Below are 27,491 nucleotides of genomic sequence, written 5' to 3'. Positions count from 1 at the left end.
GCAGGAACTTTTCATCAGACAAAAACTTTTAAGTGAAGCATCAGCACGTCTCTACTTAGGAGTCCACACCCGGCGGCAACGCGCTCACAAAATTGTGCCGACTTTGCTCAAACAAAAGCCAGCCTCTTATCTTTTCTTTTTTTTTTTTGTCAGTCGCCATCACAAATTGTGAGGTTTAATGAACTTCCAAGGACAAAACATTGCTGATTTCCATGTTGACGGAGTGCTATTTTTTTATTTATTTTTTTTTACATCCAATTTTCCATGCCTGACATTTGTCTCCAAGGAATATCAAGTACACAAATGCCATGTGTTTTTGTGTGTTGGACTAAGTTTAAAAAAAAAAAAAAAAAAAGTGCCATCACACAGAAAAGTGGCACAAGCGCTGACGCCGGTGTTTTCATTCAGATTCTGTCACGGTCCAAGTTTGTCCCACAAGATTTACGTTGAATTCCGCCCATGAAAGGACGTGTCTCCTTCCTGGTGGGTGAAGCGCAAGGATCAAAGTCTTAATCCCCCTGACAAAGAAATTAAACGGAATCATTGAAGTATCAACTCAGCGGATCATTGCCTGGAGACGTGGCCGCTCAGCACAGTAATCCTCTCGAGTCCCGAAAGTCACTTTGACAGCAAGACGCTGCTAATCGGCTTCCTTGGCGCTTTCGTCCCCGAGGCGACAAGCAAGTTATTGCGGCAACAAGAAAAAAAAAACAACTTGGCGCTGAGACCCAGAACCTCTCACCTTGTCAAATCCTGAACGCCATATTGTCCACGTCTACGATGCTGAACGCCATTTTGTCAACGTCCACTGTCATCTTCTGTCACCAACTTGAACTTTGTCAAGGCTTAGCTGCAGGCGTCCTTTGGCGTGAACACTTTTCGACAATCAGCATCAACATTGTCCAATCAGAGGCCGGTGGGCGGAGTCAAATAGTCAGGAAAACGGGCAAGCGGCGCGCAGATGAGCGAGAAGACGACAAGGACTTGAAGGAAAGTGCTGCCGTTTTTGTCTTTGTGAGAACATGTCTGAAGAAATCAACTTGTCGAGCCATAAGAAGATGGTACGTGAGGTATGATGATGTAAAAGCAGGGGCTTTAAACCAGGAAGTGTTCAGCTAAGGCCTGTCTCGCTCACTTCGTGTCACCTGCAGGTGTGTCACGTCCTGCACTCCCAGGGTCGAAAGTCGTCCCAGTTGACGAGCGCACCTCGCCGTGGCGACCTTCTCGTGGGAAGGCGCCGGAGCGCTGAGGAGGAACAGCTACTCCTCCAACACTTGCTGTGCTTTGGCGAGACACGGCGCGATGTCCATGTCATGGCAGCTGTCAGACACACAAATCCCGCCCCCGCCAAGGTGACTACAAGCTTGTGATCTCTTGACCTGCTGATGACATCGTGACATCTACCTACTTTTATTTTCCCACAATCAGGTGGGTGCAGCTATGTGGAATCCTAACCTCCATTTGATCCCTTCCGCCGTCCATCCCGTTCTTTCCTTCACCCTGGATTCCACTCTTCCCCTCCTCCATCCCGCTATCTCCACCCTTTGCTCCTTGCGATGGCCACACAAGGGACGGGTCTCGTGTGGCCTGTGTGGGAAAAGCTTCTATGACAAAGGTAGGCGTGACCTGGCGTGGTCATGTGGTGGTCATGTGATGTCACATGGTGTGTTTTTCTTCCGCGCAAAGGAACTTTGAAGATCCACCACAGCGGCGTGCACCTCAAGATTAAACACGGCTGCACGGTGGCGGGCTGCGCCATGCTCTTCAGCTCGCTGCGCAGTCGGAACCGACATAGCGCCAACCCCAACCCGCGTCTACACAGATCCACTTTCACAGTGAAGGATGTCTTTGTCTCCAAACCTGACTTGACCACGCTTCAAAGTGCAGGTGGCAACACGCCTGACATGACAATGTGTCAGTCAGTTTTGCCACGCGACAGGCCGGGCCATGCAGAGCAATTTGTAGCTGTCAAGAGCCTGCCGGCCAATCAGCAGCATTTCTGGGAGTCACATGACAGCCTACCCAAAAAGAAAAAGCCGAGGAAGTCCAGCATGCCACTAAAAGTCAAGTCATCAGTCAATTGGAATGAATAGTAATAATAAAGACGTATAGAGATTCGCCTGAATTTTTAGCTTTGGCGTCATCTAGTGGAAAAGCAAATATGGACAAAAATTGACGTTTTGTCTTCCCCTTTCTTAAATGTCAACTTAAAAGAAAAGAAAAAAAAACAATAAAACAAGATGAATAAAAATCGAAAATGGCTTTCAGTGCTTTTATTTAGCGCCTGGGTGCTGTTGTGCATTTACCAATAAGTAGAAGTACGTCTCCTCAACGGTCAAACAACAAACAAACAAGTTGCAGTTTAACATTATGAAAGAGGTTGATAGAGGTGGATTTTTTTTCGGGCTGTCAAAATGAAAGCGTTAACTCGAGATTAATTTGAAAACTCAGTTGAATATTTTAATTCAGTTTTAGTTACCTCAAAAAGAATTTACATATATTCCAAGTCCAAATTCAAATTAGCGGTACATCTTTAGCACATCATCTCAAAACAAAACACCCTGCTCAAAATCGTATTCATGGATCAAAGAAAGCTAACAGAACAGTTGTTGAATAAAAATACACTTACTATTTGGGGATTTTACATTAATTACAAGGTTTTTATTCAAGCAAATACCCGATCTTAATTAATTGCAATTAATTGTGGAATTTTTTTGCGATTAAATAGTTACAAATTGTAATCGCTTGACGGCACTATTTAAAAAAAATTGACATTTTTATCTTGTCAGCGCCAACCACCTTTTTTTCTTTCCACCACAAGGAGGTGCCATTACGCAACATTGAGAAACGACGAAGAAGACACACCGGAAGTGCCTCCAATCACAAACCAGAGCACCTTGAGCTCACCAACTTTTCTTTATTATTTTTTTTTTATATTTGTTCTGTATTATTTTATTGTCTTACACCTTCATAATGTTCGCGTGCTTGCTGTATCGTGGAAGGGCACTAAAATATGTCACGCGCTCCCGTGTCAGCTCGTTCTCGAACACCAGACACTTAACGGACACCTGCGGTGACACGGGGTCGGTCCGCATCGGTTGCGCCTCGGGGTTCTGGGGGGACACGGCCACCTCAGGTACAACCCACTCACCGTGCTCATGCTAACTTAGCATTCGTCTTTATTTTGTTTGTGCATGTGTGTGTACACAGTGCCTCAGTTGATTCATGGCGGGAAATTGGACTTTTTGGTGTTTGATTACCTGAGTGAGATCACCATGTCGCTCCTAACAGCAGCCAAGGCTAAGGCACCTGTGCGTGTCTGCGTGAGTGTGAGAGTATATATTTGAGGGAACCATTTAAATGATGCCATTGTCTCATAGAATCTGGGTTACGCTCCAGACTTTGTCCAGGCGGCTTTGGCGCCGTTCATCCACGACATCCACAGGAAAGGTGAGTCTTTTGTTTCCATAGCAACGATGAGGTGTTTCCGCAACAACCACCCTTGTCCTCGCAGGTGTGCGTGTGGTCAGTAACGCAGGTGGCGTGAACCCGCTAGCCTGCGCCGCCGCCATTCAAGAAGTAGTCAAAAAGGCTGGCCTGGACCTTAAGGTTGCCGTGGTGATGGGTGATGATCTCATGGCCCATGTGAGGAACACACCCTAAAGTTACTTACGCTGACTCAGTGACATAATTACTCTTTTTTTTTTTTTTTTGCTCAATTACACTGAAGCGCTTACTCAAAAGCTTTTAGCTCACTGGATCATGGACTTTTTTAAGCCACTGTGACTTTGACTCCCTTACTTTTTGAATGACTGACACATTGACTAACTGATTTGTTGACTCGCTGACTCTTTGGCACTCTGACTTGTTTACTTGTTGATTTGTGTAATCATTGACTTTTTTTTTTTTTTTTTTTTTTAAACCCCTCCGGCGCAGAAAAGCCGCCTCGCTGAGGTCAAAATGGTTGACGATGGCAGCAGCCGCGCCTTGCCAAAAACGCTGCACAGCATGAACGCCTATGTTGGGTATGGCAACGCGCGGGTACACATCTTGTTCACGTGCACGCTAATGTGATGGTCTGTGCGCAGGGCACTGCCCATCCGCCGCTGTCTGGACCTTGGCGCTGACATTGTGGTAACAGGCCGTTGCGTGGACAGCGCCCTCGCTCTTGGGCCGCTCATGCACGCCGTACGTCCTGAAGTTTTGAGATTTTTAAACATGTGGTTCCCATGACAACACGCCACCACTCATTCACTTTGTTGATAATCTGCCATCTTGTAGTTTGGATGGGGAAAAGGCGACTTGGACCTGCTGGCCGCCGGAAGGTGAACAAAACTGACTCGCTGACCCTTTGACTCGCTGACTCATTGCCACTTATACATGCTGCCTGGCTGACGTGTTTCAGTCTGGCAGGCCATCTGATTGAGTGCGGTGCCCAGAGCACCGGCGGGATCTTCACCGACTGGCATCGCGTCCCCGACTGGTAAGAACCTCGCCACCCGCTGAGAACCTTGCTAAGCCCTAGTGAACCCCATGATCTCTCACAGGGACAACATTGGCTTCCCGGTGGTGGAATGTTCCGCCGACGGCTCCTTCGTTCTGTCCAAACCGCCAAAGACAGGCGGCCTGGTGGCATTTGGCACGGTGGCTGAGCAGCTGGTGTACGAGATTGGTGACCCGCGGCGATACGTGCTGCCTGACGTCATCTGCGACTTCAGCCGTGTGCTCATAGAGGAAGTGCCCGGTATGTGCGCCAGCTTGACGTTGAAGTCAATATTGATGGTGACGGGTTTTTTTTGTGTGTACGCAGGTATCAAGGGCGGCGCCGTTAAGGTGAGCGGCGCCAAAGGCTTTGCTCCACCAAGTGACTACAAGGTGAGGTGTGACATATAGGGGGCGTGGCTATATCGCAGCCCTCAACAAGTCCTGCTCCGTTTGCAGGTGTGCGCCACTTACATGGATGGCTTTCGCGCGACCGCCGTGTGTCCGCTAGGTGGGCCGAGAGCAGCGGAAAAGGCTCGCAGGACTGCGGAGAGCATCATCAAAAGGTCTGTTTGTTGGCCGGAAACATCTGGAGCATATACTGCTCACAAAAGCTTTGGGCTATTTTTTGGGGATTTCAGGTCAATTTTATCTGTAAAGGTGCGCATTTCAGGTTTCTCATTAATTCTTTTTTTTTTTATGTAGGACAAAGCGCATATTTAAACATTTGCATCTGGAGGACTTCTCAGCCGTCAACATCCAGGTTCTGGGAGCAGAGGACACATACGGCGCCAACGGCTCCAACCAAGTGAGACCTGCGCCTTTCACCTTTGACCTCATGATGCGAACCAGGCTAATGTGGTGCCTTTGCAGGGTTCCAGGGAGGCGGTCCTGTGGTTGGCTGTCCACCACAAAGACAAGAAGGCGCTGGAGGTCTTCTCCAGAGAGATCGCCCCCGCCGGGACTGGCATGGGTACGACCGTCGCGCTCACGCTATCATCAGCCTTCATGTTTCAAGCAAGCGACAAAAAAGTTATTGTTGCAAAAATCAAGGGGGTTGAGATACACTTGTGTTCATGACTTCCCCAACACATTCACATACTCTGTATTGTCTGTTACTTTGCTTGCTCGCAGCTCCCGGACTGTGCGGTATCGTGGGCGGGCGTCCCCGAGTGTGAGTGGGACCGACCCGCACGGCAAACTTCTCCTGTGTCGATTTTAACAGTCATTGACCTCGATTTCGTCATCTTCCAAGGTCGCCGGTCTTGAAGCCGCTCTTCTTCTACCACCCCAAGTCTGAACTCCAACTCGATATCCACATGGATGGACAATGGGTGGAGTCACTTTCGGAGGCGGGGCCTGACATGCCTGAGGAGGAAGTCCCTCTCACGTGGGCAGAGGAAGCGCCAGATGCAGGTGATCTGTGAGCGGCTTACAGTTGCCATGGTGACCTGCAGAGGGCATGTATCCAGAAAACTGGTTCTTAAATTTTATATACATACTACAACCTCATAAATACTTGGCTCTCCAAATAAGTAATGGCCAACATTAAAATTTAGGATACATCCAACATTCTGTATTGTTTTCAACATTAACACTTAAATGCAGGAAAGGAATTGTAAGTAGATTAAATATCATATATCATACATGAGCTTTTTGCGTTAATTTTGAATGTTTTTATTTCTGGTGCGACAGAATAAGTCAGTTGTTTAAGAGTTGTAGTTTACTTAATTACACAATACTTAATTTTTTTTTAATCTTCAACGCAACTAATACACAATATATATTTAAAAAAAATAAACAAAATTAATACTAAAACTAAAAACAACTAAAGTTAAAGCGTTTGAACTTGCAAACTTGATAAAAAAACTAATTAAAACTAACTGCATTTAAAAAACAAGTCAGAAGGAAACAAACTGACTAGATCGAAAAATCACAAACTGTTATAATCCTGCATAGCAACACTGCGGGATGGTGTTGAGATGCAGCTCATTACATTAGAGCAGTGGTTCTCAAAATTATTATTTAAAAAAAAAATCACCAAGTACCACCAAAATTGTATTAAATGTTGTTCTGTAGCATTAGGCACAATTTGCAGGTTAACACTGCGCTTAATTATAAAAAAATAAAGTGGCCTTGAATACTGATTCAATTAAAAGAAATTGTAAATAAATGTTTGAATATAAACGGTTTTAAAAGCTTAAATGAAAATGCACTTAAAAGTCAAATCCAACTGAACTGGACTCAACAAATGTACTGTACTAGATTCAATAAAAAAGTTGAAGCTGCTACAACTGCACAGTTTGAACATTTAATTCAGTTGTTCTTTTTGTACCACTAGAGGGAGCAGCGTGCAGGCCTCCTTGATGAGATATTGTGCTGTTAATGTTGCAGAGCTTCCCAGCGGGCCGCACAGCTACAGACTGGAAGAGCTGGCCTACGCCAGAAGCGGCGACAAAGGAGACTCTGCCAACATTGGTGAGCAACGTATACCGCTCGCACTCCGGCGCGTCCACGCGCCAAGCTAACCGTTAGCATCTCGCGCAGGAGTGATTGCTCGTGACGCCCGCCTCTTTGGCTACCTAAAGAAACGCTTGACGTCCTCTGTGGTGGAGGAATACCTGGCCCACCTCTTCCCGCCTGGCCTGCACGGCGCCGTGACGCGGTGAGTGGGTCGCGGGCGGGCCACGAGGAACAACCGCAATAACGTTTGCAGACCACCGTGACTCGTCATGACTAAGCAGATGACTGCTTCAGGCTGTGAATGTTCTGTTTCTAATTGGTCCCAAATGTCTCTCGCCGCCACCACACGGAATCTTGGCGCTGAAAAGATCCACTGTTTATATTCTCAGCAGCGCCAAAACGGGGCAACGTACATCCAAAACTCTCTACTTGAGTAGAAGTACAGATATTTAAAATAAAAATAAAAATACATAAGACACTTCAAATACGATTACTGATTCAACTCCTGTTCTTTAGTAAAAGAAGAGTACATTCACATTCCTCTGTTACTGCTGTCTGTTTTTTTTTTATCGCCTTATGAATCCCCACTTTGCCATTTTCTCGTCGTTTTATAAATCGCGTCATCATTTGGACACTGGCCTATTTTGACCAAAAAGTAGGCTGCATAAATGGCGGTTTTTAAATGTACTGTGGGGAGTCACCACTTTTTGTCAGTTGAATGCAGCTCTTTTAACAAAATTCAATTTCTGTTTATTCACATGTCAAATATTGCAATTGCATGTTTACCACCACGGGGGCACCTTTAAGCTTAAAATTAAACCACATGTGAAAGAGACCCCCCATAGAAGCTGCTTAGAGCTTAATGGGGGGGCGGTGTCAGGACATTGAAATACATATCAAGACGGACCAAAAAAAAAAAAAAAATCTCCATAGCACTTCACAAACAAACAAAAACAAACAGGACGTTGAACCCAGTCAGCAGATACAGCCAAATTGGAAATATCTGGTCTATTCCAGTTTTTAATTTCCTCAAATATTGGGAGAGATTGGGCACAAGTTGTTTGAAGCCTTCGCTTCTTCCCAGTAATGACTTCTTTCTTTTCTTCCTGCTGGATTTTGTCCATGGAGAGAAGAGTTAGTTGGAATGACATGGCTGAAGTCAGGTTTCAAATTATGAATGACATGCTACATTAAACATGCATTGTGGTGGATACTCAACTCAGGCAGTCTTCATGTTCCATGGTGACGAGAACATGGCCTAGGAGGGCTCATTATAGTCAAATCTGGAGAAAAAAAAATTGGAAAACTGTCTTTTTTGAGAAGCTAGCAAAATGTTGCATCAAATTACATTACAGTAATACAATTTTGAGAAAAATATCAGAATGGTTTGAATTGCAAAATCTATACTCTGTTAAGTGTCATCCGTGGCCACCTGGTTGTGATTTACTAAAGACAGACAGACAGAGATATAATCTCAACTCTCAGCTCATCAGTGCAGCACTAATACTTCGCAGATAATAAAGAATATATGACTGTCAGTACTGTACTTAATCGGCACTGTTTGTGTTCTGTCCGTTGCTTAAAATGTTATTGAGGCGCAACATAAGTGCTAATTCAGCTTAGCATGAGGCTGGCAGACGGAAACACTACGAGTGGGTTGCTATTAAGCAACAAGCCGGAATTTGTGTAGTGTGATATTAATCCTTAACTGGGAGTGGCATTAAACAGCTTTTTTTTGCTAATTTTTTGCCGTTCAACATGTGAAGTGAGTTGAGTTTACTGCCACCGTACAGCATAAGTACGGTAGCAAAGTATTTGAATTTCAGTTGTTTGCCGCCACTGAGTGCCGCCGCGCTAAGCATGTGTTAGCAATTAGCCCAACGAAGGGCTGTAAAAGAAGCCATGAAACGAAACATGGCCGCCGCAGGCGCTTCATTAGTGCGCGTTGAAGTCTCGTTAAAGTGCCGGCGGCACACGCACACACACACACACACACACACTGTTGTGTTGCCATGCCTCAAGTGTTTTTTTTTTTGTATGTGCAGATACACTCTGCCAGGGATCAACGGCTTGAATTTTGTCTTGAAGAATTCACTTGGTGGGGGAGGGGTCGCATCCCTGCGCAGCGACCCCCAGGTAAGACACACACACACACACACGCACACACACACACACACATGCAGGCGCGCCCACATGGGGTGGCTGTCAATCAACGCGTGCGCATGTGTGTTCGGGTGCGTGTGTGTGTGTGTGTGTGTGTGTGTGGACCTCCTGCAGGGAAAAGCCTTGGCTCAGATGTTGCTGGACTTGAAACTCCGAGGACTTCCTGACCTCACACCCCTGCTCAGTTAACACACGCACACACACACACACCCCCACACGTGCGCGCAATACACGCACGGTTTTAGTGGTGGAGGACTTGACTGTCAGCTTTGATCACATGACCTCACTGGACTTCATTAGAGCGGCGACTTCTCACCTCGCACTATGGAATGTCACTTCCTCCTTAATTGCAAACAGGCCCTCTGTTGTCACGGCAACCGCTGCCAGCTCGCCCCCTCACCTTTTGGGGAAAACTGTTGAATTACTCAGAACGACTGCGGCGAAGCAGAGTGTTCATTAAAAGTGTCCTTCAGTGGCAGGAAGTAAAAGGTGTCAACAAGTCCCGCCCTTGCGTCTGGGAGATGCTCTTTTACGACCTTTAACCTCTCTGATGTTGTGTGTGTCGGCTTCATGCGAAGTCTGCCGACAAATTGGCTCGCTCCTGGTAACAGAGCCTGAGAGCTTAGCATGATGGCCACCGCACATCTGGCAGGCGTTACTGTCTCGCTCGCTCGCACACACACACACACACACGCACACACCCCCACACACACACGCACACACCCCCACGCACACCCACACACGCTGCTTGTCAGTCAACATGTGGATTGTCGTCCTGTCAACACTCACGGGGGGTGGGGGCTTAATGATTTTGTGTCTGTGTGAGTGTGTGCGTGCGTGCGCATCTGTGAGCGAGCGAGCAAAAGCAAGAAGACATTTGGTGGTTTGGAAGCAGTGATGTAAGCTTCATTGCTAAGCACTCTATTTCCCTTAATACTTTGTGTGTGTGTGTGGAAAGTTGCAGGAGAAAGAAAACAGAGTGCTCTTTCTTTACGTGTGTCGTCTGACCCCTCCCCCCCTTACTTCCTCACACGTCCACATCTTATTGGCTGGCCGGATTGTGTGTATGCATGTACTCGTGTGTGTTAAACCGTCCAGGTGGTATTTCGCGGTGATGCTTCACCTTAAGTTCCACATAAGTAGTAAGCAAGCATACTAACTAGCCTCTCTGCTGCCCCCTAACGGAGGCGTTGTGGTGTAGCAGCCTCACTTCCCAATATTTTTGTAGAAAAGTCAACGCACTTACACCCCAAAAAGTGGGTCGCTTGTCACGCCCATCTGGTTCCGCCCCTGGTGCCAATGTGCCCGGGCCCATTCGGAGCATCAGCCCCATGTCGTCATGGTGGTCGCGCTCAGCTCCCTGCCGGACAAAGTGCTCGTCTTTTCTTTCACGTCATGCTGGACGCGCTCGCCTTTTTGCTGGACAAAGTGGTGTTCTTCGTGACGTGCGCGCACCCGCCACCGCTGCCCCCTGCGCGCGAGCGCGTCTACCGGCGCGGCGACTTGCTTGAGGTGCCGCGCACGCTTTTCACGCACTTCGGCATCTACCTGGGCGACGGCCGCGTGGCGCACCTCATCCCGGACATCCTCCCCGCCGTCACGTCGGACGCGCGCCTCCTCCGCCGCAAAGTGACCAACACGCGCCTGCTGCTCGGTGTGCTCTCCAAGCGCGCCGGCGTGCGCGTGGACTCCGTGGAGGACTTCGCGTATGGCGCGCGCGTGCGGCTCAACGCGCACGCCATGGAGAGCGCCGGACGCGGTCCCCCAGACGCGGAGGAGGCGGCGCGGCGGGCGGAGCGCCTGCTCGGCAGCGTCCCCTACAGTTTGCTGTGGAACAACTGCGAGCATTTCGTCACGTGGTGTCGCTACGGAGCCGCGCGGAGCCTGCAGACGGAACAGGTCAGAAACCGGGCCAAAGCCACAATCATAGTGTTTCATTTTTTTTTCAGATTATGGCACGACTGCTTTAGTATTGTATGTTGACATGTCAGAAAATAAGCAGAAATGTTGATCCGCTCCCCCAAGTCAGCTGATGTCCATCACGTATATATGTATGCATACGAATGTGTGCGTGTAAATATGTGTGTATATATACATGTATGTATATATATATATATATATACTTAAAAATGTACTTTACTGGATTCTAAGCCAATTCAACGTTCATATTTTGAACGTTTAATTGAATGATTATTTCCTTACCACTTGAGGGAGCCCGCGTACTACTACTTTGACTTAAAACGTTTTTCCTTTCATGGAACAATACGTTGAAAAACGTAAAAATCACTTTTGAGAGGCAGGCTTTTTAAAATAATAATACAAGTGGTTATAATACTCTTTCACTTCCTTTTTCATTTTTTTATTGAAAATGCTTGCTGGCAAGAATGTTGTTTTACTTGACTTTAGAGTCATCTTTAGGCTGTTAGATTGCTGTCTGCTTTCATTTTACTCTCATTGTGTTTTAATTCAACTCGGTAAGACCGTTTGGTTCTTCCGATGAATGTGAGATGATAATTTGCCCCTAAAATTTCGATTTTTTTTCATGTATTTTTTTATTTGTTTTTTTTTTTTTTCAGTTCTGCCAGTGGTTGAAGTCCCTGATCCAAGACCAGCGGAACGTGGCTGTGGCCGGTTTGCTGGGCCTCCTCTCACTGGCCTGTTTGGATGTGTCCTGCGGTACTGCCCTGGCCGCCATCTTCATCCCCTTCACCCTGTGGATGGCCAGCTGAATGAATTATTGCGTCAACTTATCGCTGCAAAATTTTCTCTCGTTTTCAAGGGACTGTAACGCTTTCAACTTATGTAAATAAAAGATTCATTTGGAAAGGCCTCGTACTGTTTTTCATTATGTTTGAGAGTCGAGAGCTTTTCAATATTCAACGGGTGTACTACAAAATCATGTGCGAGACCATTTAAGTGTTTTAAGAATTTTTTTTTGAAAGAAAGAAAAAAGTCAAGTGTGAATGATTGAGATGTTTTTTATCAAAGTGGTGTGTGAGTTAGAACATTTTCTGTAGTGTGAAGAAATTATTTATGTTGCGTGTGAGAGTGGGAATGTTTTCAATTGTGTGTGTGTGAAATTGAGGTGTTCTTTTCAGAAGTTTGTTAATGAATACAGTAGTGCTTGTGTATGTATATATATATATGAGTGTTTCAGTTGTGTGTGAGCAAAAAATACAGGAAGTTTTGTGTGTGTGTCAGAGTGTTTCTGTAGAAGTGAGCGTAATAGTTGACAATTGTGTCAGAGATGTTTACTTGTGTGTATGTGAGCAGAAATTTTCAGTAGTGTGTGTATAGAATGTTCGAGTAGTCTCTGACTGAAAACGCTTAGTAGTAAGTGAGAGTGACTTAGTAATGTGTATGTGCGGAAACATGGCATGTGTGTGTGTGTGTGTTTTTTTATATTTTTTATTGTAGTGAGTGGAATTATATGAGGGAAAACGAGTGGTGTGTGAGAGTGTCTTAATAGCGTGTACAGAGCGCATTTCATTATTGCGTGATTGGAAATTTCAGTAGTTAATGTGAGTGTTTCAATAGTGTCTGAGGAAAAAAAAATGGACTTGGAGAGAGAGCCTTAGTATGTGCAATGAAAAAAAAATGTGTTATGAGAGACTCTTTCAGTTTTGCGTTCATTGTGTATAAGTGAGATTTTCCTGGCGTGAACAAAAAAAAAGCATCAGAGAGCCTTTCAGTAGGTGTGAGTGCAATTTTTTTGTGGCTGGTGTAAAGTGGCGTTTTCTGAGATAATGTTCTTAGTCGTCTGAGAGGGTCTGACTACTAGTGTGTGTGTCAACCAAATGGAGTGGTGGTGCGTGAGAGAGCATTTCAATGAGGGGCGTGCGTGTGCATCGTGACCCGGCAGCCCCTTGTAATGCTGCAGGTGTGTTCCTCGCAAACGAGTCCACAGAGGTGGGGGATGGATGGTAATTGTTGTCATGGTTACCGCGTATTGTTAGCGCCTGTGTGGGCCATTGTTGCGGCAGGAGTTGATTTTGCCTCCCGCCCTCTCCCGGGATGCTCCCGTGTCCGCAATGTTCCTGACAATTGGACCATGGAACCCGATGCCATTTCCTCGGTTGCGGCTGGCAGTCTGACCTTTGCCGCCGATGCCGTGTTGTGATTGGTTGCTGCTGATCTTGCCCCTCCTCCTCCCTTTTGTCTTGGGCTGTGAGAGCGTGTGGCCGTGATTTGTTCTCGTTGTCGGCCTTGACGAGGACAGGCGGCTGCCGATCAAAAACGCCTTTAAATGTGGGGGAGGCAGCGTGGTTGGAAGAGTGGTTTGTGTTTCCGCCTCGCAGTTCTGGGCTCGAATCCTCTCCTCTTTAGCTTTCTCCCAACGGGCATACTTAACAGTACTACAATGACGACTCGTAATTTGGCCATTGGTGTGAATGAGCGTCTTAGTAGTTTGTCTAGACCAGGTGTGGGCAAACTACGGCCCGGGGGCCACATATGGCCCGTTAAACGTTTTAACCCAGCCCGCCAAACTTGAAAAAAAATGAAAAGAATTTTATTTTCTAAATACTGTGTTTTTCAGTCAATTGACAGACAAAATGGTTTTATAGACTTCGGAATTCATCCTGCTGCTCCCATCCCGAGTTTCATCATCAGAAAGAAGATAGATGCCGTAGCACAAGATGTAAACAAAAACTCAACTAACAGAACTGGGAGGCCAGATTGGATTTTACAAAGAAGACCCACTTTACTGGTGATGTAACTCGCGATGGTCGCACCAAAAAGAATTCCGAAGTCTACAAAAGCATTTTTTCTGGAACTTGACCGAAAAACGGCACCAGAACTCATCGGGACATAATGCAACAGGACAATGACCCAAAACACAACAAAGGACTTCATCAGGGGGGTAAAAAGTGAAAGGTCTTGGACTGACAAAGTCAAATCTCCAGACATCAACCCAATAGAGCATGCATTTTACCTCCCGAAGAGGCGACTGAAAGAAGAATCTTCCAGAAAGTGAACAAGAACTGAAAGAGGCTGCAGTCAGTTTGGTGAGGTCAACGGCTTGCAGGCTTGAAGTCGTTACCACAAGTAAAGGTTAGGCTACCAAATATGATTCAACTTCATTTCATGAAATCCGTTCTCATACTTTTGCTCACTTGAAAAGTGGGTGGCTTCCAACAAAAGGTGAGTTGCACCACACATCCAGATGTAAATATCTGTTAAATTAATGTTGGAATTCCAAACTTTAGCCTGCTATGCGTCGGAACGCCAAATGTCTTCAGCATCCAACCGAAGCAAAGGAATTGGCCTCGCCGTTCCAATACTTTTGCAGGTATGGAAGAAAATGGCTGGCTGGGTGTTTTTCACGCGTGTGTACATCGTCATCCTCCTCCCCCCACCTCTCGGCCTCCTTTGCGATTTTTCTCCCCACCCCCAAGTTTCGTTCCCTTGGCGTCGGCCTTGACGCGGCGCCACCTTGACGTGACGTCAGTGTTGACATCAGCAGCCGGCGTGCACTCCTTCACACACCTCCTCTGTGCCATGTGAAGGAGGAAAGCATGTGTGCGCTTGGAGAAAAAGAGGAGGGGACGATCTCGAGGGATCATCATAATAGTCTATTTTTATTTTTCTGCTGGCAACCGACGACGCCAATCAGCTGCCCGGGTAACAACCATCTTGTTGCTAGTGCGGGGGCGGGCAAACTTTTGTGTACGTTGGAGTTTTAAAAATAGACACATAAACAAGGTCATTTATAGATTAGGTTAGGAAAAAAAAAAAAAAAGAACAAAATATTCGTAGGAATATGCAGTCTCGTTTCTAAAATCATGAATTTAATTGTAATTAACTAAGCAACATTTTAAAAATGTTTACATTTGTGTAATATTTGTTTTAGAATTAATAATAAATCACTTTCAATTAATTACATAATAACATAAATAAACACATTTTTTATCAATAAGATAATAAATCCATTGGGACTAGTAACTAAGCAATTCTACAGAAAAAATGATAAAATAATCCAGCAAATATTACTGGAAAAATTTTAAAGTAAAGAAGTGAGCAATATATTATTTTATTTCAGATAAATTATCTGGAAAATGTGACCTGGATAATTTTCTTGAGCAGCTCATCCCACACTGATCAACACGAGCGAGCACCACGATGTCGTTGTGGCTGAAAAAGCACAGCGTGAAGAGTCTCTGTCACCGAAATGTGGAGTCTCAAAACATATAATAACAACTAACGGTTGCAGTTTTTGCGCCGCAATGAGTTGCTGCAAGTGCAGCCGTCAATCGCCAGGTGTACCGGCCTGAGTTGTAACAGGATTACATTTTCGTAATTCCAGTTTCGTCGCATCTGGCCCGAATCGTTCCCTGTGCATATTTGGCCTTGAATTGAGATAGTTTATATGATTGAAGTTTTCAGAGCATAGTCTTGCTAATATAATGCACTTCCATTTTGCAGTAAGCGTCATCACCGAAATCCTCAGATCCCACAAGGGGGCGATGGCGAGCTTGGCGGCAACTTCTTCAACGCCGATTGATCGGCAACGTCAAGCAGGTGTGTTTAACTGTCGAAGAAGAATGTTCGATAAGATGAGGAAAAACTTTAAACTTCTCCTCCCGGTTGACTGCATCAGTAAACAGAACGCTTTTATCTCGGCCGAGCATTTACCTCGGCTCTGCGATATGCCCTTATATGGTCACGCCAGCAAAATGGGATACGTTAGCGCGGGCCTCGACTTTTCCTCCTCGAGCTGCATACTTTAAAATCCCAAAAATGTGTGGGTGACTTTAAAATTCAACGGGAATTCATTTAACATCAAAGCACTTTATAAACTCAATAGAAATTGTAATTTCTTACAATTAATTAGCGAAGAATTTTTTCATGTCATCATAAAAATGTCATGACTTTCGGTACACTGGATCGGTATCGAGTTCGACCCAGGCCAAAACGTCTCAATCGATATCGGATTATTTTTATCCGACTCAGTCCGATCCAATCTAATAACCCGAAGTGTATCATGTATCGTCAACTTCGCGCGACACGCCAGAGCACAGATGAGCTGTCGTCATGGTTGCCACGTGCCTGCGTTTTATTGAATTGGTATCGGCTGATCCTCGAGGCTGCAGTATCAGTATTGGTATCGGATATGAAAAAGTGGTATCGGGCCATCCCTAACACTCACACACACACAGATGCATGTGTAAATATTCTTATATTGATTCTGATATTTGGCGGAATGCAATTCCGAGAAGAGAGGGAGAAATATCTGCAAATATGGTCCAATTTTATTTTTCTTAATTATTTTAAAGGGAGATTCTTGCATGTCGGTATTCTTCTTCTTATCTCTTACTGTGCCAAATCCTCCGTCCGACGAATTGGTTTGGCCCTAATCTTAATGAAAGGCAGTGCACTTTGATCCTCGCTAAGCTTCTGTAGCATTAGCGCCGCTAGCTTCTTTGTGTGCCTTGCTTTATTGACAGGCTGACATGGGCGGGATATTCCTTTGGGATGTTTGGCCCGGGAAAGTGGATCACCAGAACCCCCCCGTCTCGCCCTTGTGCTCCTAGTCGGTCGAATTATTTATTTATTTTGCATTTCGTGCATTCATTTTCACTTCGCGTCCACTTTTGGGTGAGAGGCGGCGTACGAGCCAATGGCGGTTATTTTGTCACTTTTATTTTCAATGACTTCAATGAGCATTTGTCATTTTCTTCGCGGCACCGATTGGGTTATTATTTTTGTATTGCCATGACAATGCCTTGTGCCACCTGCCGCCTGCTCACTTTGATTTGATCGTCGTCCTCCGTCATCTTGCTCCTTGCATCCGCAAGCACGCCCCGCCTCTGCAATGTGACGCTCCCCTGTCTCACTTGCCTCTTCTTCTTCTTCTCTGCCGTCTCCTCGCACTCGCGCAGTGATGCAACGTGCTCCTCTTCTGTCATGAGTTGATGAATGATTTGGAAAAGTAAACAACAGGGGATTTCTTCTTTTTTGGATGTTTGGATGGCTGAGGACTTTTGGAGGCCGAATCTCGGAGACGCCGTTGGTCAGTAGGTTGACCTTTTAATATTTATTTAGAATAATTTGAATACAAATCAACTATTCGAATGTCACTTTTATTTTTTGGCGGATGATGTCAGAGGCTTGTGTCAGTCTTTTCTTGGGCAAGTACGTCCGTCGTCATGAATGAATGATTTGCATACATGCATAAATACATGTAATAACAGTGTATATGTAAATGTAAGTGAATACATTACTATCGTATTAATTATTCCGTCCCGGCCATTTGAGAGCATTTTGACATTTTCCAGACCCGCAGGAAATTGTGCTCAATGATTATATGTACACTAAATCTACCAATTGAAATGATAGACTCTCTCATTTCACCAGGAGAAAAAAAAAGTTTCATTCTGCCTTTTTTCTGTTCTTTTATCACCCGCAGTCAAAAAAAAAAAGGTGGGTTGCACAAATTGCAGCCGCTTCTCCCAGTGGACTCACAAACCGTGCTGAGCTCACGTATCGAAAACGGAGGGCGACAATGTCAACTATTGGTGGTTGTGCATCACAAAAAATTTTTCAAACTTTGAAATTGACAATGGAGTCGCATCGGACTCATCCCCTTTGAAAAAACGGAATTGACGAGCATACTTGTCAATGGCAGTGAAAAGATGATGTTGAGCTGGAGTGTCTCAGTGAGTTCTTTTTTGTCCGCTTTTTTTGTAAGTGACAGTCCTCAACAGTCCTCAAATGCATGAACAGCCTCGAGTGGATTACTAACGGCAGAAGATGCGCGGAAATCAGAACACGCTGCAAACTGCACCAACAAATCTTCATGATGTCATTTACTACTGCGTTGGTGCTCTCAAGTTTCTTAACCAATTAATCACACAAAAATTCCAGGATTAATTAATTTCAACTATTTTTTGTAACAGATATTTACTTGAATAATGTTGTTAAAAGTGAAGAAAATGTGCTTGAAACTGGGAGTGGACGCACATGATTTTCCCTTTGCGGGCCACATAAAATGAGGTCCCGGGCCAGATCTGGCCCCCGCGCCTCGAGTTTGACACCTGTGATCTAAACAAAGCAGTTCTTAAAACTTAAACGGTACATTTAGTTCTGCCTACTAGCACCACGCTGCAGCAAAGATTATTTTAGTATTTGATTAATCTGGAGATTATTTTGTTGATAAAGCAGATATATAAAAAAAAATAATAATAATTTCCATCCGTGTAATTCAAGAACAGAACATTATTTCAAACGGCAGTGTAAGAAATGGGCAAATTATTATTACGAGTTAGGTTTGGGGAATTTACAGTGTTTTACACAAACAGGACTTTATTATTCATAAAATCACAGAATTCTCTTGTTGAAGTGATTAATATAATCAAAGTCCACATTCAATATGGTGTGAAAGGCTTGTGGACAATTTTGTGTTTTATGTATTTGACTTCTCCGGTGTTGCCATGTAGCGAAGCCGCAATTTCACTCTAACGGCGTGATCTCGCATAAACATTTGCAGTGGAGTTCCTCAGGGCAGCATGCTAGGTCCCTGTTGATTTGTTGATGTTGTAAAAGCTGGACGGATGCCTCGACTCCAGGTGACGTCTGCGCCTCTCGCTACACCCCTGCTGATGAGGCTGAGCCAAAAATAGCAGAGGCGGGAAATGTGTTGATGAATGAATCAGCGGCCGCTCACGCGTCGCTAACCGCCACGCGCTCCGTTGCTCTTCATCCCAAACATCACAATCAATTGAAATTCCTTCGTCTTTCCATCTGCAGGCAACGTGCGATGGCCCCGCCAAGCCCGCAAATGTGACTGGTCGCATGATGTGTGCGATTGGACATACGTTTTCCGGTGGATTTCCAATGTGGGACATGTGAGAGAGGACCGACGACAATTGAACTTTAGACTTGTGGGTGTGGACACACGTCTGTGACTGGATATGCGCGATACAGACGCATACGGTTGGACAAAAGTGCGTGATTTTTGATTGGCTCTCCAACGTGTGCGATTGGACGTTCGACATGGACTGGGTCGACGTCAGTCAGGACGCGCCCACTGCCGGGGCCTCAAACCTCAGTTACTACGACGACTTGCCCGAGGCTGAGCACCTCGGCTTCGAAGGCACCACCTTTCCCGAAGACCCCATCCGGCTGCTCGGCGTGCAGGTGAGTGAAAGGTTCACGTCCCGACTGGTTTCCCACCAACCGCTACGTGTCTCGCACCTGACAGGTGGTACTGATCACGGCCTACAGCGCCATCATCCTCCTGGGGCTTGTGGGTAATTCCCTGGTCATCTACGTCATCTACCGCTTCAAGACGCTGCGCACCGTCACCAACTTCTTCATCGCCAACTTGGCCATTGGTACGACCAAAACACAATTCAATTGAAGCTCTCTCTCTCTCTCTCTCTCTCTCACTCTCACTCTATATATATATATATTCAGTGTTTTGCAGATTTTTTCTAAATCATTAAAAAAAAAAAAAAAAAAAAAAGAAATACACAAAAATACAGCCATATTTTGGTTAGACGCATTGCTTCAAAGAGATGAGTTGGCTCATGCTCTCATTGGTCGAGCTTTTTCAAGCAACATGTCTTTCCGGAACCCCCTTATGCACTTTATTTTTAAATAATAAATTTATTATATATTATGTTGTGGACCCCCAAGCTATATCTTGTGTCCTTTAAATGCCACTTCCTGTCCCATAGCCGACCTGCTGGTGAACGCGCTGTGTCTCCCGTTCACGCTGGTCTACACGCTTCAGGGTGAGTGGCAGTTTGGCGGCGTCCTTTGCTTCCTGGTGCCCTTCGCCCAGGGCCTCGCCGTCCACGTCTCCACTCTGACCCTCAACGTCATTGCCCTGGACCGCCACAGGTCAGTAGGAGGGTGGATAAGATGGCCGGCCGGCGGGCAGGAGGGGGCTGGGGGCTGACGTGTGACAGCGAGTCGCCGCGGTTTCAGGTGCATCATTCACCACCTGGAGACCAGGATGCGGAAAGACACGTGCTTCAGGGTCATCGCGCTCACGTGGCTGCTGAGCGCCGCGCTCGCCAGTCCCCTCGCCATCTTCCGAGAGTATGGATCTGTCACCTTCACGCCGGGACACAGCATCCAGGTAGAGGACACCGTCGACTTCCTGGAGAAGGAGCCTCGAATCACTGTGACTTGGATTTGATTCACTGTTTTGATGGCTTGTGACTTGACGTGACAAAAACTAAGACTTTAAACTCCACTTGGTCTTGGAAATGTAAAGACTTGCTTGAGGAATGAAGGGTAAGACCTTGAGACTTCCTTGAGACTAAAGTTAAGACCTGAAAACTGCTAGAGACCTTGAGATTAAGACTTGAGACTGATTTCAAATTTAAAGGTTAAGTCTTGAGACTTACTTGAGTCTTTTTAAGTTGAAGACATGACACATGCTTGATACTTTGAAGATTTAGACTTGAGATTTACTTGAGACTAATGTTAAGACCTGAAAATTTGAGATTAAGACTTGAGACTGATTTAAATTTAAAATGTAATGATTAAGTCTTGAAATTTACTTGAGTTTTTAATGTTCATGCTGGAGACGTTTACGTTCAAGACGTGACACATGCTTGATACAGAAAATCGAAGATTTAGACTTGAGATTTACTTGAGACTTGCTTGAGACTTGAAGTTTAAAATTTGAGACTTGAATATTGAGACTTGAAGATTCAGACTTGAGATTTACTTGAGACTTGAAGACTTTGCTTGAGACTGGCTCGAGACAGGAAGATTAAAATTTGAGACTTGAAGGGTGAAACTTGAAAGTTGAGACTTTAATACTTGAAGTATAAGACATGAGAATTGCTTTAAAGTTTAAGGTGAAGACGAGAGATTGGAGGGTCAGTACACAAAACTTAGACTAAGACTTACTTGAAATTTAGGATGAGACCTACTTGATATTTAAAGGTTAAGACATGAAATTTAAGATATTTTCCTTGAGACTTGAAGATTTCAGCTTAAGATTTCCTTGAGACTCGAAGATTAAGAAATGAGATTTACTTGAATCGTTCATAAGTGGCAAATTCAGGTCCAGAAATTCAAAACTCAGCCACAGTTTGGCTTTCGTCGCAGCAGATGCTTCTACTCAACGGCACCTCGGGCGCTCGTTTACTTGCCGGTTAAATGAAAGTACCAGCTGTGGCTAACGCCAATCTGCGACAGGTTTTTGACTCGCTGGACCTAAATGTGTCTTGAACTCTTGAACTTGCCCGTCAACTCTAAATTTGGACGTGTGCGCAGGTGTGCACCGAGAAGTGGCCCGGGTCCAGCACGGACGGGACGGTGTACAGCGTCTCCATGTTGGTGCTGCAATACTTCCTCCCACTCGCCATCATTTCTTTTGCCTACGCCCGCATCTGGTCCAAGCTGCGAGGTCACGTCAGCCCGGCGGACGGCGGCGGCAGCGACAGCGCGTCCGCCGGATCCGAGCGCCACCGTCGCCGTCGTAAGACCACAAAAATGCTGGTGACCATGGTGGCGGTGTTCGCCGTCAGTTGGCTGCCTTACCACGCCTTCCAGCTGGCGACCGACATCGACAGCAGCGTGCTGGACATGCCGCACTTCCACCTGCTTTACACGCTCTTCCACGTGGTGGCCATGTGCTCCACCTTCGCCAACCCGCTGCTCTACGGATGGATGAACCGCAACTACCGCGCCGCCTTCCTCGCCGCCTTCAAACTCAATGATAGACGGGTGAGCGGAGGAGATGGCGGGAGGACGAAGACGGCGGAGGGGAGGCAGGAAGTTCCGTCCGCCTGCCTCAATAACGCGACCGACGTGTGAACGCCAAGTTTTTTTCATTACCAACACTCGTCATTTGGTTTCGTTTCTCTTGGCTTGAACCGCTTCCGGCATGTGTACGTTGATGTAGCATTTTTGTCGCGTCCAATCCAATTTCAGCCTCTTTGTGTTGAAATGTCATCAGTTGAGCTGTGTTAGCGTGTCACATTTCCAATTCGTCCCGACGTCAGCGTCTTTCCGTCCTCTGATTGGTCGGCCCGACCAAAACGCGTCTGTAGCGATCTGCAAACAATGACACATTTAATAAACAGCGTCTCTGGTGAGTCGGATGTATTTCATTTTTTTATGTTTTCGTCATGTCGTGTTTGAATATTGATTTGTTGTCTTGGTGCGTTGTATTGTTTTTTTTTGTTTTTTTAAATATTATATTAATGCTTTCTAAAGTGGTGTTTTAAGTTGTGTAAGTCTCTCCTAAAGTCATTTACCGTTCGAGTGTCCACATGGCGGGAAAAGTGCGAGTTTGTGTTTGTGTCCAAAGTGCAGCCGCACAAAAGGTCGTGACCCCCTTCGACGCTTTGCTCAACCTTGTCTGAGTCACGAGTGTCGAGGGCGGCTTCAAAACCGGCCAGCTTCGGGATCTTTGGAACATTCGACGAGATGCCACGACCAAGTTTGCTGGCCTGCCTCGGCCTCGTGTGCGCCGCCGCATCGCTGGTGAGACAACGAGTAAAAATGTTTAACGTCAAGTGACATTTACTGAAAAAAAACCTAAAATGTTCTCAGGCTAGCGGGCTGGATCCCAGAGGAGCGCGCCCCGTGGTGCCCAACACCCGTTCTGAAAAGTGCGCCACCGAGAAGGAGTGGCCATTCTGCACCGACGACGACTGGGTAATGTTCTTTTTTTTTTTTTTTTTTTTGCTGTTGCTTCAAGCGGGAATTGTCGATAATTGACACTAAAAATTAATTTGTACTCAAGAGTCCTTACTTTTTCCTTTTTTTAACAAAACAAGCTGAATAAGAACATTTAAAAAAAATCGATATATCGATTTTAATTGATTTTCCTTTTCGTAGTCTGATATCGATTCCTAAAGCCATATATCGATACTTTTCATCACATCTTTTTCCCCATAAATTGACACTCGAGCTCTTGCCACTCCGCGAAAGTAGCGTATCAAAACAAAATGGCGGAAGAAGTGAAGTCAGCGGCAACTACATGATTAATGTAACTCCATTGGCTTCAATTTTTAATATAAATATTCATATTTTACTCATGCACCTAATTACAGCAAGCAGTTTGTACTAATTGCAGTGTTTTTTTTTTTATTTGATGATTTTTATTGAACATACAAGCAGAACAGAAATGAATATAGTCAAATAAAATATTAAAAAGGAAAGAGGGTAAAAAAATTAATGTCATAAGCACAGTCGACATGTTCAATGGCATTGGTTCTTCTGAGAATGCCTTTCATACTAAAGTAAAATGGATGCTGCATGAAATCCTTAATTGAATCGAAAATTAATCGAAGTGAATCAAAAATCGAATTGAATCGGGCCACCGTGTATCAAATCGAATCGATTTGGGAAATTTGAATCAATACCGAGTTCTTTTTCCATCTCTGCCGCCAGGGTCCCAAGTGCCCGTCCGGCTGCAGGATTCAAGGTTTGATGGACACCCAAGATCACAGCCTTCTAAAGAAAATCGAGAAGATCCGCAGTTTGCTCGAGCAGAACCAACTCGGGCACCGCTCGGCCGATAAGGTGACCAAGCAAACGTACGACTACCTGAAGGAGAAGCTCATCCTGAACTCCGGTTGGTCCTCGCGTACCTTCTTTGGAACCTCGCCCGCTTTTTTTTTTGGAACCTGACTCGAGAATGACGCCTTGCTTGTTCCTCCTGCAGCCCAAGACGACCGCTACTACAACTTGGCGCAGACCCTTCGCCAGAGGATCTCCGACATGAAGGTGAAGATCGACCGGCAGCTGCGAGTCCTGGCGGCCCTCCGTGACCGGGTGACGGATCAGGTGGCCGACATGCAGAAGTTGGAGGTGAGCCTCGCTTTGCCATGTCAAGGAGGAAATCGGAAACAAGTTTTCGAGGGATCCTCCTCTCTTGCCTCCAGGTGGACATCGACATCAAGTTGCGTTCCTGCAAAGGTTCCTGCGAGAAATACTTTGAGCACCGGGTGGACCACGACAGCTACGTGGCTCTGGACAAACAGGTTAGCCACTGTCTGACGCACACCAGAAGTTCTCAAGGAGAAATTTTTCCAAGTCATCCTAAATTCTTTATCCTCTGCAAAGAACGACTGATATCACCGAGGAGCTGGCATTGGCTCCATTTAAAAGTATATCTGGATAATTCTGCACTTTTATTGCGCTCACCCCAGGTGGCCTAGGCGCTCACACGTGAAGGAGCAGCACAAGGCCCATGGAATGGAAGCAAAAATCTGACAAAACTTGCGTTTTCCAGATGAATCAGCTCCAAGCCCAGCAGGTGCAGGGCATCCAGTCTATGCGTCAGATGGAAGTGATGCAGAGCAGGCCGCTGCAAGAAGCGCTCCAGAGCGGCATCTACAAGTCCAAGGATGCAGGACAGAAGCTGCAAGACATCTTCCACGAGGTCAGGGCGCCCTCACGACGTCGTGATCACACTTGCGATTCTAGTCTCATACTGTTTCTGTCTACCTTTTTACGTTCGGTAATATTGAGGAGTAAAACATGGGCTGGTTTCACCAAAAAGCGTGACAAGAAAGTGACTTTCACGCTCGTATTTTTTGTTTTGTGACTCAAAATTCAATTGTTTCTTATTATTACACAAAATCGTAAAAAAACGATTATATATGATTATATACTAAATAGTACTCGTTTTTCAATGTCTAATACTACAGTGAGTATACTTAATTTCAAAATTTGAGCATTCTATTGAACTTTTTTATTCAAATGTTACAACAGGGTAATTACAAAAAAGTGTATAGCAAGTAAAACCCAATGCACTGCATTTATTTTCACATTTGCATCTTTTTTTTTTAATTTTTAGATAAAAAAAATTTGTTTTAAGAGTGTTTCCATTTATATATTTGTTTTGTTCCATACCTCCCGCCCACCAAAAAAAAAAAAAAAAAAGGAATCGTTGGATTAATCATGATTTCAATTAACTCACGGCTACAGACATTTTATTTACTCGGCTGCTAGTGAATGAGTTAATACTAAAACAAAGGCGATTCATATTTTTTTCATAATCTCTAACGACAAAACAACCAGCTGTTGGTCTTTCAGCACGGTAGTTGGGCGCCACTTGTCTGACAGATTTCTTCTTCTTCTTCTCCGTTGCTCAGGTGAAATCACTCCATTTGATTCTCGAGGCGGAAGGTTCCAGCTCCTCCCCCGCAACCATCTCCAAAGTTCCAGGTACTTCCACCTCTTCATCGAGCTCCTCCTCGCACTCTAAGTCCATCACCGAGCTCTCGGGAGGCACCAAAGGGGACTTGTTTGGCAGCGGCGGCAACTTTGACAACGTGCACCTTACCAGCAGCGACTCGATAAATTGCAAGATCGTGACCAAGAAGACCACAGTGATGACCGCCGACGGCCCCGTGGAAGAGGTAGTGGAAACCCGAGAGGGCGGTCCCGGCTGTCAGGTGGTGTCCGGCACCAAGGGTGGGCTGGACTCCCATTTCCCCGGCCTGAGTCACGTCTCCTCCAACATCAAGACCGTTCAAGTGGGCGGCGTCAAAGGAAGCCACTCGGACACTAAAACCGGCTTCTCGCAGCCCTTTACGGAGGTGGGCTTCGACCTGGGAAAGTTCTTTAGTGACAACGCGGAAGACGACGTTCCCGCCGTGCACGCTCGCAGCGTGCTGAGCGCGCAGGTCGATCGCCAGAGCGATTACACAGGAAAAGGTACCGCAACCTCCGACCTGGAGTGACGGCGCGTTCCGCTAGCTTTGGCCTTCGCCTCGTTAGCCCTCGTCACACATTACACTACTCGCAGAAAGTTAGGGATCCCGTATTTCTCGTCTTTGGCGTAAATTGACCTACTCACAGATTATTTTGGACCGTTAGCGCAGCAAAACGCACCCAAACGCTCTAAAACGCCACACGATGGCGCCAAAAGCACCGTACTCGTGTCAAGGAACGAGAGCAAGGGTCCTCAATCCTGTTCCTCGAGGGTCGATGTCCTGCAGCTTTTTCAACTCTCCCTGCTGCAACACAGCTGATTCAAATGATCAGATAATCAACAAGGTCTGCAAAAACTAGATTGTTCAGGAGTGTTGCACCAGGTAGAGATGGAACACCGGCCCTCGAGGAACAGGGTTGAAGACCCCTTGAACTACGGCATGTTGAATTGATAAGGCTCGATGGAGGAATTCATTTCCGTTTTTTTTTTGTTTAGTTTTTTTCTTCGTACTTAATGCCTGCTATTTGTTGGAAATGACTAAATTGGACCTCCAAATTAAATTTTCAGATGAGTCTAAAATATTCAATAACTTTTGCAGGTGAATTGAATTTGAGCTCTGAACTTTGTTTTGTACTCAATGGCCGATTTCAAAACAGGAGTTTGATCTTCAACAATTTCCGAGGGCGTCCACGTCAATAACTTTGTTAGAGAACTCCAAGTTGTTCAAAAAGGAATGAAATCTTGACAAAAGTTTAGAGCTCAAATCAGCTTCAACTCGAAATGCACATTTTCCGTTCGTGCCGAAATTTCCGCCGAAAACCCAAAAAATCTGCCTAACTTTTTGAGAGTAGTGAAACAAATTTAAATTTTTAGCTTTAGCATCATCCGTGTTGAACCTTCTGAAATTTGAAGAACCGAATGATGTGTTGCAGATTGCGTGGATATCTTTCACAAGCACACCCGGGGGGGATCGAGCGGCTTGTTTAACATCAGAGCCTCGGCCGACGCCCACCTAGTGTCGGCGTATTGCCTCCAGGAGGGGCTGTTGGGCGGCTGGTTGTTAGTCCAGCAGCGAGAGAACGGCTTGCTCGACTTCAACCGAACTTGGGCCGAGTACCGCGACGGTTTCGGACGTGTGGACGCGCAGGGGAGGGGGGAAATGTGGCTCGGCAACCAAAACCTCCACCTGTTGACCAGCCGGGGTGAGACCCTCCTGAGGGTGGACATGCAGGACGGGGAGGGGGGCGTAACCACTGCCGAATACGTGATCACGGTGGGTCCCGAGGAGGAAGGCTACCCGTTACACGTCTCGGGCTACACCGGCACTGCGGGAGACGCCCTCGCAATGGCCGACGCGCCGTCATCCGTGTCCCACAACGGGGCCAAGTTCAGCACTTGGGACCGCGACAACGACACGGGGGCGGGAAACTGCGCGGCGATGCACGGCGGGGGCTGGTGGTACAACAACTGCCAGTCGGCCAACCTCAACGACGGCGGCGGCGCGGTGTGGGCCGCTCGACGCCTGAAGAGTGTGCAAATGTTTGTGCGACCTGCCGCATTGTGAGCGAGCGTTTGTGTTGTTGACTTTCCACCGCTTGTTTTCCAAAATGTTCAACACTGAACTCAATAAAGTCTCAATGTTCACCTCTTCTTTGCACGTGCGTGTGTTTTAGTGCGACCCACTTGGACACCAGGTGGTCCGGAGGTGCTTCACCTGTGAAAGCTACACACATACAACTCACAAAAT

The 27,491-nt window shown here is 45.9% G+C and overlaps 5 protein-coding genes across 10 annotated transcripts; all 5 read left to right on the top strand.

The window, feature by feature from the left end:
* Positions 1-68: 68 nt before the first annotated feature.
* LOC148339030 (zinc finger protein basonuclin-1-like) lies at positions 69-2,207 on the top strand. 2 transcript variants are annotated; one of them, XM_088293588.1, is made up of 4 exons: positions 69-1,061; positions 1,152-1,352; positions 1,429-1,615; positions 1,687-2,207. In XM_088293588.1, the coding sequence occupies exons 1-4, from the start codon at positions 1,023-1,025 to the stop codon at positions 2,091-2,093; spliced, it is 834 nt and encodes a 277-aa protein (XP_088149714.1). In that variant the 5' UTR covers positions 69-1,022; the 3' UTR covers positions 2,094-2,207. The 2 variants fall into 2 exon arrangements, with proteins under 2 accessions (XP_088149714.1, XP_088149713.1); XM_088293587.1 differs by having other exon boundaries at positions 69-1,070.
* A 612-nt stretch (positions 2,208-2,819) lies between these two features.
* On the top strand, positions 2,820-19,056 carry LOC148339028 (uncharacterized). Of its 5 annotated transcripts, none has more exons than XR_015842788.1 (21): positions 2,820-3,136; positions 3,211-3,311; positions 3,381-3,450; positions 3,515-3,645; positions 3,937-4,025; positions 4,089-4,188; positions 4,282-4,325; positions 4,406-4,483; positions 4,548-4,744; positions 4,811-4,875; positions 4,942-5,048; positions 5,188-5,290; positions 5,356-5,455; positions 5,617-5,656; positions 5,738-5,898; positions 6,877-6,960; positions 7,030-7,147; positions 8,991-9,081; positions 9,223-9,292; positions 15,532-17,119; positions 18,856-19,003. XR_015842788.1 is itself a non-coding variant. In XM_088292627.1 (21 exons), exons 1-21 carry the CDS (start codon positions 2,974-2,976, stop codon positions 19,011-19,013), a joined length of 2,166 nt encoding a protein of 721 aa, XP_088148753.1. In that variant the 5' UTR covers positions 2,820-2,973; the 3' UTR covers positions 19,014-19,056. The 5 variants fall into 5 exon arrangements, 3 of the variants coding, with proteins under 3 accessions (XP_088148753.1, XP_088148754.1, XP_088148755.1); XR_015842789.1 differs by having other exon boundaries at positions 15,532-17,123; positions 18,856-18,969; XM_088292627.1 differs by having other exon boundaries at positions 15,532-15,627; positions 18,856-19,056.
* Positions 9,850-11,999, top strand: LOC148339029 (lecithin retinol acyltransferase-like). The gene is made up of 2 exons (XM_088292633.1): positions 9,850-11,007; positions 11,685-11,999. The coding sequence occupies exons 1-2, from the start codon at positions 10,408-10,410 to the stop codon at positions 11,835-11,837; spliced, it is 753 nt and encodes a 250-aa protein (XP_088148759.1). The 5' UTR covers positions 9,850-10,407; the 3' UTR covers positions 11,838-11,999.
* An 8-nt stretch (positions 19,057-19,064) lies between the features above and the next one.
* npy2rl (neuropeptide Y receptor Y2, like) lies at positions 19,065-22,194 on the top strand. The gene is made up of 5 exons (XM_088292631.1): positions 19,065-19,245; positions 19,310-19,442; positions 19,788-19,953; positions 20,041-20,194; positions 21,346-22,194. The coding sequence occupies exons 1-5, from the start codon at positions 19,102-19,104 to the stop codon at positions 21,886-21,888; spliced, it is 1,140 nt and encodes a 379-aa protein (XP_088148757.1). The 5' UTR covers positions 19,065-19,101; the 3' UTR covers positions 21,889-22,194.
* Positions 22,195-22,394: 200 nt separating this feature from the next.
* fga (fibrinogen alpha chain) lies at positions 22,395-27,388 on the top strand. Its single transcript, XM_088292630.1, has 8 exons — positions 22,395-22,560; positions 22,630-22,734; positions 23,473-23,656; positions 23,747-23,892; positions 23,967-24,065; positions 24,317-24,466; positions 25,182-25,746; positions 26,677-27,388. The coding sequence occupies exons 1-8, from the start codon at positions 22,504-22,506 to the stop codon at positions 27,306-27,308; spliced, it is 1,938 nt and encodes a 645-aa protein (XP_088148756.1). The 5' UTR covers positions 22,395-22,503; the 3' UTR covers positions 27,309-27,388.
* Positions 27,389-27,491: the final 103 nt, after the last annotated feature.

This window comes from Idiotropiscis lumnitzeri, chromosome 4 (assembly GCF_059441095.1).
Source record: "Idiotropiscis lumnitzeri isolate Australia: NSW breed Sydney's pygmy pipehorse chromosome 4, RoL_Ilum_1.0, whole genome shotgun sequence".
NCBI classification, from domain to species: domain Eukaryota; kingdom Metazoa; phylum Chordata; class Actinopteri; order Syngnathiformes; family Syngnathidae; genus Idiotropiscis; species Idiotropiscis lumnitzeri.
The sequence above is the reverse complement of the archived record's forward strand: the minus strand, read 5'-3'. Positions and strand labels throughout refer to the sequence as shown.

Bases quoted from the DNA above. Each gene is read 5' to 3' on its own strand.
- LOC148339030 (XM_088293587.1), top strand. From the start codon at position 1,023: ATGTCTGAAGAAATCAACTTGTCGAGCCATAAGAAGATGGTACGTGAG. The intron at 1,353-1,428 runs GTGACTACAAGC...TCCCACAATCAG, and splicing joins CAAATCCCGCCCCCGCCAAG to GTGGGTGCAGCTATGTGGAA. The intron at 1,616-1,686 runs GTAGGCGTGACC...TTCCGCGCAAAG, and splicing joins GAAAAGCTTCTATGACAAAG to GAACTTTGAAGATCCACCAC.
- LOC148339028 (XM_088292627.1), top strand. From the start codon at position 2,974: ATGTTCGCGTGCTTGCTGTATCGTGGAAGGGCACTAAAATATGTCACG. The intron at 4,326-4,405 runs GTGAACAAAACT...GACGTGTTTCAG, and splicing joins GACCTGCTGGCCGCCGGAAG to TCTGGCAGGCCATCTGATTG. The intron at 5,899-6,876 runs GTGATCTGTGAG...TTAATGTTGCAG, and splicing joins AGAGGAAGCGCCAGATGCAG to AGCTTCCCAGCGGGCCGCAC.
- LOC148339029 (XM_088292633.1), top strand. From the start codon at position 10,408: ATGTGCCCGGGCCCATTCGGAGCATCAGCCCCATGTCGTCATGGTGGT. The intron at 11,008-11,684 runs GTCAGAAACCGG...TTTTTTTTTCAG, and splicing joins GGAGCCTGCAGACGGAACAG to TTCTGCCAGTGGTTGAAGTC.
- npy2rl (XM_088292631.1), top strand. From the start codon at position 19,102: ATGGACTGGGTCGACGTCAGTCAGGACGCGCCCACTGCCGGGGCCTCA. The intron at 19,246-19,309 runs GTGAGTGAAAGG...CGCACCTGACAG, and splicing joins TCCGGCTGCTCGGCGTGCAG to GTGGTACTGATCACGGCCTA. The intron at 19,954-20,040 runs GTCAGTAGGAGG...CCGCGGTTTCAG, and splicing joins ATTGCCCTGGACCGCCACAG to GTGCATCATTCACCACCTGG.
- fga (XM_088292630.1), top strand. From the start codon at position 22,504: ATGCCACGACCAAGTTTGCTGGCCTGCCTCGGCCTCGTGTGCGCCGCC. The intron at 22,735-23,472 runs GTAATGTTCTTT...CTCTGCCGCCAG, and splicing joins TCTGCACCGACGACGACTGG to GGTCCCAAGTGCCCGTCCGG. The intron at 23,657-23,746 runs GTTGGTCCTCGC...TTCCTCCTGCAG, and splicing joins GAAGCTCATCCTGAACTCCG to CCCAAGACGACCGCTACTAC.